The sequence below is a fragment of the Semicossyphus pulcher genome, unplaced genomic scaffold, assembly GCF_022749685.1.
Source record: "Semicossyphus pulcher isolate SPU_LCO1_2020_fin unplaced genomic scaffold, fSemPul1.0.p SCAF_15, whole genome shotgun sequence".
NCBI classification, from domain to species: domain Eukaryota; kingdom Metazoa; phylum Chordata; class Actinopteri; order Labriformes; family Labridae; genus Semicossyphus; species Semicossyphus pulcher.
The window spans coordinates 29,101,560-29,110,000 of NW_027211659.1; the positions used below are offsets into that span (position 1 = coordinate 29,101,560).

General features: G+C 50.3%; 1 protein-coding gene across 3 annotated transcripts in view; it reads right to left on the reverse strand.

The window, feature by feature from the left end:
- Window positions 1–1,707: 1,707 nt before the first annotated feature.
- Window positions 1,708–8,441, reverse strand: part of LOC138591996 (trichohyalin) — an 18,713-nt gene continuing 11,979 nt past the window's right edge. Inside the window, exons 20-28 of one of the 3 annotated variants that reach the window (XM_069662573.1) lie at window positions 6,026–8,441; window positions 5,525–5,656; window positions 4,630–5,208; window positions 4,450–4,542; window positions 4,076–4,228; window positions 3,799–3,942; window positions 3,495–3,551; window positions 3,348–3,407; window positions 1,708–3,262 (exon numbers count right to left, since the gene is read on the reverse strand). The exon at window positions 6,026–8,441 is cut by the window's right edge and continues 508 nt beyond it. In XM_069662573.1, coding sequence (XP_069518674.1) covers window positions 3,035–3,262; window positions 3,348–3,407; window positions 3,495–3,551; window positions 3,799–3,942; window positions 4,076–4,228; window positions 4,450–4,542; window positions 4,630–5,208; window positions 5,525–5,656; window positions 6,026–8,441 — 3,862 coding nt within the window. In that variant the 3' untranslated portion in view covers window positions 1,708–3,034. Of the gene's footprint in view, window positions 3,263–3,347; window positions 3,408–3,494; window positions 3,552–3,798; window positions 3,946–4,075; window positions 4,229–4,449; window positions 4,543–4,629; window positions 5,209–5,524; window positions 5,657–6,025 lie in introns of all 3 variants that reach the window. The other 2 variants (XM_069662572.1, XM_069662574.1) reach the window with 2 other exon arrangements.

The following is an 8,441-nucleotide window of genomic DNA, read 5'->3' on the forward strand; positions in this document are numbered from 1 at the left end:
ATCTTATGTACAGGTTCATGTGCAGGTTGTCAGCTTCAGGTAATGGTATTTTAATGTATTTGAGTAACTGTGAGAGGAGCTCAGTGTGGTTCTCGTCGAGATTGTGGAGCCACTGGTGCTCAAGTCTGTACGTACACACAGCTACCTAATGTATGTACCTTTGTGTCATAATCTAGTTGATGCCTCACTTGATGTACTAGTTTATGTATTTCTGTATGTATTGTCTGTTATGTTTTATATATATATATATATTTTTTAGTGCTATGGACCACACGCTGTGTCCTTAATAAAGTCTTATTATTATTATTATTATTATTACACCTGGACAGGTCACCTGTCAATCACAGGTGACACCTGGACAGGTCACCTGTCAATCACAGAGACAGACAATCTCTCACACTCACACCTACGGGTGATTTAGAGTCACCATGAACCTAACGAGCATGTGTTTGGACTGTGGGAGGAAGCCGGAGAACCCGGAGGAACCCACACGTGCACGGGGAGAACATGCAGACTAACACAGGAAGACCCACTACGTCTGAACCCACTGTGTTTTTTTTATTGATCCACACTTTGCAGGTTCAGATCAAAACAAATAAAAACAGTGACATCGACACGATCTCACTCTCAGGTGTGGAGATGACATCACCTTTATCACAAGCTGCTGATTTTACTAACAAACTCATGTCAAACAGGCGAGTGCTTTAAATGAACCTTCCTCTGTAGCTCACAATATTTACATTCTGATAACATGATGCTGCTCATCAGACGGTTCAGACCCAGGAGGCACAGGGAGCCGGACTGCAGGTCGTCACTGCACCAGCTGATCGTAACAGCTCCGGAGCAGCATCGTGTTCGGGCCAAAACAAAGACCTTCATCTGGATCATTACAGGACCAGTGTCCAGAACCCCCCCGGCAGAGCCTTCGACCTGACCGCCACCTTTTCATCCCACCACGACCCCTCTGGTCACTGTGAGCCTTTGAGGTCCCTGAACATGAGTGGTCTGAAAGGAAAGTGAGCCACTACCTGCGCAGGTGACTGGGCCCACCTCGAAGCCTCAGCAGCATTGCCTTGTACAGGAGCAGGAACAAGCTGTGGCTCCCTTCAGCCGCCTGAAGGAGGAGTTCATGATGACCAGGACCGGGGAGGAGCGGATGTTCCAGAGTCTCCTCACAGGGCATGGAGCCAGGACAGGAAGGAAGTGGATGCTCACGAGGCGGTCGATCCGGCGTCAAAGCGAACTTGTTAGAGCTGTTAACCTGAATCGTACTGCAGCGAACCTTTCATTCTGTATGTTGTGTTACACACTTCCTTTGAACTACATGTGGTTTGATTAACTCGTCACTGCTGATTGGGTAAAACCTCTGACACGCCCACTAACAAGAGAAACGTTCCTCTCAGCCCGTCGCTGTTTCAGGGAAACATGTCGTCAACCAGGAAGTCCGAGTAAAACACGTGCACATTTTCAAAATAAAAGTATCCCTGGTTTTCTCATTACCCATGAGTCACAGCTGCCAACGCCATGGACACAACTCTAGAGTCAGCCTCCTCCTCCTCCTCCTCCTCCTCCTCCGTGTGACGGTTACAGAGCGGTTAGCGCCTCCTGCAGGCTGCACAGATCACTACAGACGGATCACAGAGACCAACAGAACAAGCAACACTGTAAAAATCTAAACTTTGGTTTTATTGAACAAACACAGCTGACCTTTGACCTTTACCTGAGCCAGACTCACAGCTCAGGCTGGAGGATTATGGGTAATGTAGTGTGGTCATGGCTCAGGGCTCAGACAGAAATAAAAACAGAATATAAACACAGCAAACAATAAATAAATAAACATTTGGTTTCAGATAAATAACGTGAAGCACCGATTACGGTCACATCAGGAGCGTCTCACTGTAACTGGACTCATGGATGTTTTTAACACTGTTTGTTTCAAACTAAAAGTCTGTGTGGGAGAAGAAGTCAGACTCTAACAGTAACAGTTTAAATACACACGAGAAAAAGTCCTGCATTTAAAACTGGGTCAGGATTGTCACAAAACGAGAACCAAAGTAAAAGAGCTCGTTCTGATTAAACAGGCTTTTTGATAAATGAATGATTCTGCACACCTGAACACACACAGGACTGTGTCTGTGTTTAGTTACAATCGACTTGTTTTAAAAACTCAGAAATAATAAAAAAGAATAAAACATTTTGCTGACAAAGACAGAAACACTTTGCTGGAACAGGACGGACGACACAAACGCAGACTAAACTGAAAAGACTCAATCAGCAGATTTGGTGCTGAAAACACATCATGTTGGATTTATTTACATCTTAGCAAAATAATGTCGTTTCCCTCTGAGATCAAAATATAAACCAGCAGCAGCATCTTAACTAAGTTTAAATCTTCAGACTTTCAGTAAATGTAACACAGAAGTCTCATCAGCAGCAGGCTCGTTTGCACACTGAAACAAGTCCAAACTCAGGCTGGAGATGTGACGACACCGTCAATACACTAGTTGGCGCCGGTCTCTGTGCTGCCGTGTGGAACTTTTTCCATCATCTTCTTTTACTTCAAACAATAGCGACAGAAAGTGAACAGAGCATGTTTCAGTTGGAGCTAATCAACGTGTTTGACAGCTACCTTTACCGGAAACTACGGAGACACAGAGAACACACCTTTAGACCCTGAGACCGACCGTCGCAGGCTGCAGCAGCGAGCTACAAACTGCAGCAGCGAGCTACAAACTGCAGCAGCGAGCTACAAACTGCAGCAAGCACAGTGTCCTCTGTCGTGTTAGGATGATGATACAAATGGACTCTGAGGTCACCTTTAATAAATCCATCGTTCTGTTTGTACCGACTGTCTCTTTGGTTCCTAAACGCAGCGCGGGTCAGGCTCAATGTGATCAGAGCCTGTGGTGTGTTTAATGTCATTTAAATAAGCAGGTAAAAAGTGGTACTGAGAAGCCGCAGCTCGTCTTTGAGCCCGTTGAGGTTTCACGTTTTTGGTCAGAAGCTTCAGTTTTGAGTTTTTATCTTTGAGGTGTTATGATTGGCTGAGAGACATCCTAAGCTCCTCCTCCCTGAGGCTGCGGTCCAATCGCTGCGTCTCAGACTCCAGGACGGACGGGATTGGACGGCGAGTGACAGCGTCCAGCGAGTCACTGAGGTCGTGTCTCAGAGAGAGCAGCCATTGGCTGTTCCTGGAGGACTGCTGGATGAACTCCGCCCTCTGCTGCTGATCCACAGCCAATGAGAGACGCAGCCGACTCACCTGAGGGGGAGGAGACACAATGACATCATCAGCATCCACCTGACAAAACAAAACATCTCAAACTCTTCTTCTGTGGTGCTCCCACCTGGTCCTCCAGCTCCCTCACTCTGCTCCTCAGGCGTTCTTCTTCTGTGGTGTCTGCAAACTGCCGAACAAACATAACAGATTAACACACACACACACGCACGCACACACACACACACACACAGATATACCTGTCTGTCTGTCTCACCTGAGATCTACGGCTGTCAGTCAGCTTCTGTCTGAACCTCAGACGCTCCTCCTCCACCTGAAACACACGTACACGTCAGAGTGTGTGAGTGTGTGTGTGTGTGTGTGTGTGTGTGTGTGTGTGTGTGTGTGTGTGCCTGTCTCTGTGTGTGTGTGTGTGTGTGTGTGTGTGTGTGTGCCTGTCTCTCTGTGTGCCTGTCTCTGTGTGTGTGTGTGTGTGTGTGTGTGTGTGTGTGCCTGTCTCTCTGTGTGCCTGTCTCTGTGTGTGTGTGTGTGTGTGTGTGTGTGTGTGTGTGTGTGTGTACCTGTCTCAGTGTGTCTCTCAGAGTGTTCCTGTCCCTCTTCAGTTTTTCTTTCTGATGTTCCAGATGACAGTTTTTATTTGTCAGTCGTTTTACATCGAGCTCCAGTTCAGCCACCAGACGCTGCAGGACCACAAGCCTGTCCCCCTGCTGACACACACACACACACACACACACACACACACACACACACACACACACACACACACACACACAGTCAGGTGGTCTGAACATCCAAGCTGTCTCAAGACAAAGTAACTGTCCAATCAGAGACACTGACCTGGTCTGAGTTAGGCCCCGCCCCCGGGCTCTGCTCCTGTTGATGTGCCCTCTCCCTGTAGCCAATCATAGCTGCCTCAGTTAGCTCCAGAGCCAATCGGACTCGATCCCTGTCTTTCTCCAGCTCCTCCGTCCTCTGAGTCAGAGAGTACACCTTCAAACACCAAACACACACGCACGCACACACACGCACACACGCACGCACACGCGCGCACGCACACACGCACACGCACACGCGCGCGCGCACACACACACACACACACACACACACACACACACACACACACACCATCATTAAACAGTCCTGACAGAGACACTGAGGCTGTTCCTCTGTGTGTGTTTTTATCGTGTTGACTTTCTGGCCTGTTAAACTACCTCAGCTTCTCTGCTCCTCAGCAGCCTTCTGATCTCCTCTTTCTCCTGCAGCAGGGAGGAGAGCTGCTCCTCCTCCTCCTCCTCCTCCTCCTCCTCCAGAAATCATAAACAGTTCAACATTTTAGAATCGTTATATTTTAACAGTGTCTTAAACCTTAAAGACCTCCTCCTCCTCCTCACCTCACTTCCTGCCTTCTTGCTGTCCGTCTCCTGCCCTCTCCTCCTGCTCCTCTGACCATCTGTCTCCTCCTCTCTTACAGCAGACAGTGAGGAGATCTGTGCTTTCTGCTCCTCCAACATGGCTGCCGTGGCTCTGACCCGGCTCAGCTCAGCCCGGCTCTCCTCCACCTCCTTCCTCGCCTCCTCCACTCTGTCTCTCCACTCCTTCTCTTTCTCCTCCTCCCTCTCCTTCAGCATCTGAATTTCCCTCAAAAGCGCTTTCAGCTTCGCTTCCCGCTCCTCCTCCATCTCTTCTACTCTGCTCCTCCACCGCTCCTCCTCCTTCTTCCTATCTTCTTCTGCGTTCTCCTTCGCCAGGCGAGCCTCCTCCAGCTCCTCCATCATCTCCCTCCTCCTCTTCTCCAGGGCCTTGGCTCTCGCTCTCAGCTCCTCCATCTCCCCCTTTTCCTTCTCCACCTCCTCCCTCTCCCTTATCACCTCCTCCCTGACGGTCTGCAGGTTCTCCTCTCTGAACCTTTCCACCTCCTCCTTCTTCTCCTTCAGAGCCCTCCTCAGTCGCTCCCCCTCTGCGTGACTCTCCTAAAGGGCAGAGAAAAATGTAATATTTTGCAAATAACGAGCTAAAGTCAGGGTGTGGTTAGCATAGCTTAGCTTAGCATAAATACTGGAAACAGATGGAAACTGCTAGCCTGGCTCTGTGCACATTTCTGAGTCGTTTCCACCAAATGTTGATAAAACACACCACGTTAAAGAACTTGAAGTTTGTGCAGCTGCTCTGTCAGGACCTGTTTATTAGTTGTTAGCTAGTTAGCCCAGTTTGCTAGTTAGCTCAGTAATGCCCAGACTGGAGGCTAGGAGCAGGTGAGTGTTCGTTTTGACACAGGAGGAGCTGTACCTGCAGGAGGAGTTTCAGATTTGTCATCTCCTCCAGTGCAGCCCTCAGACCCTCCCTCATCTGCTGCTTCTCCTCCTCCTTCTCCTTCACCTCCTGCCTCGCTCGCTCCCTGCTCTGACTCTGATCAGACACCTGAAAAACACAGACAGCATTACCTGCTAACATGCTAAAATACAAAAGGCTACATGCTAAGGTTTATTGGCTCAAAGCCAGTTTTATAAAGTGAGACAGTTATAATTGATCTTGTCTCCAGTCTGAGTTAATGTGGAAAAAGCTTTTGGGGCTGCAATACTACGAGCGGCCACAGGAGGCAGAGATGAGCAGCGTCCCCATATCCAGGTCTGAATGTTTACTACTGATTATGGACCAAATGAACGGTATGAACGTGTCTGATTGGTTGTTTTTATGTGTTGTCTTGTTGAGGTGTTCTGGGTAATGTGGTTTACGAGGACGCTGATGGCCTACTGTAGATACTGTAGGACTAAAGGACACTGTGAGTACCTGAGTCTGCAGGGAGCTCAGGTTCGCCGTCATCGCCGCCACGCTCTGCTGCACTTCTCTCAGCTTCTCCTGCACCTCCTCTCTTCTCCTCCTCTCCTTCTGCACCTTCTCTCTGAGAGCTGTCGCCTCCTTTTCTGTCCTTGTTAACTTCTCCTGCACCTCATCCCTCCTTCTCTGCTCCTTCTGCATCTCTTCTTTGAAAGTTAGGACCTCCTTTTCTTTCCTTGCTAGCTCCTCTTGTACCTGCTCCTTCTCTTTTGCTTCATTCTGTATCTCCTCAGTGACGAACACCAAGTCATTCTTGGTCCTCTCCAGCTCCTCTTGTCCCTCCTCCCTCCTCCTCCGCTCATTCTGCACCTCCTTTCTAAGAGCTGTTGCCTCTTTTTCTGTCCTCATTAACTTCTCTTGTACCTCCTCTTTCTCCTTTTCTTCCTTTTGTACCTCCTCTGTGATGAACTTCAGCTCACTCCTGGTTCTCCTCAGCTCCTCTTGTACCTCCTCCCTCTGCCTCTGCTCCTCCTGTACCTCCGCTGTGAGTGCTGTCATGTTACCTCTCCTCTTCATCAGCTCCTCCTGTACCTCTTTCTTCTCCCTTTGTTCCTTTTGTACCTCCTCTCTCAGGACAGATACCTCCCTTTTGCTCCTGATCAGCTCCTTTTGTACCTCCTCCTTCTGCCTCCACTCCCTCTGCACCTCCTCTCTCCTCATTATCAGCTCCTCCTGAGCCTCTTTATTCTCTCTTTGTCTCTTTTGTACCTCCTCTCTAAGTACAGACACCTCCACCTCGCTCCTCCTCAACTGCTCCTGTACCTCCTCTCTCTGCCTCCACTCCTCCTGGGCCTCCTTACTCCTCCTAAGCTCCTCTTGTTCCTTGTCCTCTCTCCTCCTCTGCTCCTTCTTCACCTGCTCCTTGAGGGCTATAATCTCCTCTTGAGTATCCCTCTTCTCCCTTTGTTCCCTTTTCACCTCCTCTCTGAGCGCTGCCACCTCCTTCTCAGTTCTCCTCAGCTTCTCCTTTAACTCCTCCTTCTCTGTTTGTTCCCTTATTATCTCCTCCCTAAGTAAAGAAACCTCCTCTCTCCTCCTCCTCAGCTCTTCCTGTGCCTTCTCCTTCTCTGTGTGCACCTCCTGCCTGAGAGCCATCACCTCCCTCTCCCTCCTCCCCAGCTCCTCCATCATTCCTGCCTTCTCCTTCTCCAGCTCCCTCTCTCTGGACCTCCCTCTCTCCTCCACCAGGAGTAGCTGACCTCTCTCAGCTTCTGCCGCTCTCCCTCGCTCCTCTTTCAACTCCCTCAGTTCTTCCTCCACTTCCCTCTTCTCCTCTCTCACCCTCCATAACACCTCCTCCTCTCCCTTACTCCACTCCTCCGTCTCCTTGAGTTGGTTTTCTAGCCTCCTCTTCTCCTCCTCTGCCCTCCTCAACTCCTCTTTTTGCCCCTGAAGCTCCTTTTCCACCTCTTCTAATCTGCCCTCTAACCTCCTCTTCTCCTCCCTGACTCTCCTCAGTGCCTCCATCTCTTCCTCCAGCTCCTCTTCCAACTCTTTCACTTTCTCCTCCAGCCCCCTATTCTCCTCCTCCTTCTCAGTCAGCTTAGTGTCCAGCCTCCTCCTCCTCTCTGACGCCACTCTCTTCAGTTCCTCTTTCTCCCTCTCCTCCTCCTCCTCCTTCTCCTCCAGTGTGGTTCTCAGCTGCTGTGCCTCCTCCTCTCGCTCCCTCAGGATATGGTTGAGCTTTGCCACGTCCCTCATGCACCGCTCTGCCTTCTCCCTCCACTCCTTCAGCTCCTCCTCCAGCCTCTCCTCAGCCTCCTCCTTCTCTCTGGCTCTCCTTCTTGCTCCTTCACTCTGGGTCCGGGCCTCCTGCAGTTCCCTGCTCTGGCAGGAGATCCTGCCGTCTTTTTCTCCTCCCTCCTTCCTCTCTTTCTCCAGGAGCGCCCGGGTTTCTCTCAGCAGCACCTCCAGCTGCTCCTCCCTCACCTCCTTCTGCTTTAGTTTGTTGTAAACCTCCTGACGCTCCCTTGCTCCCTCCTCCTCCTGCTCCTCTGCCAGTCTCAGCTGTGCCTTCAGTTCCTCCACCTCCTCCTCCCTCTCCCTCACAGCGCTCATCTGTCGCTCCAGGCTGCGCTCCCTCCTCTCCACCTCCTCCTTCATCTCCTCGCACTCCTCCTTGGCCACGTTAAGCTTCACCCTTAGCAGCTCCACCTCCCCCAACTTCTCCTTCAGCTTCTCCACCTCCTCCTCTGCTCTTCTTGCTTCATCCCTCAGTTGCTCCACCTCCTCCTCCATTCTCCTCCTCCTCTCCTCCTGCCTGTCCTCTAATTTGGAGGTTTCTGTCCTCAGTCTGTTAGTCTCCTCCTCCTGCTCCTCCACTATCTTCCTCCATCTCTCCACCTCCTCCTCCCTCTCCTCCTTTTCT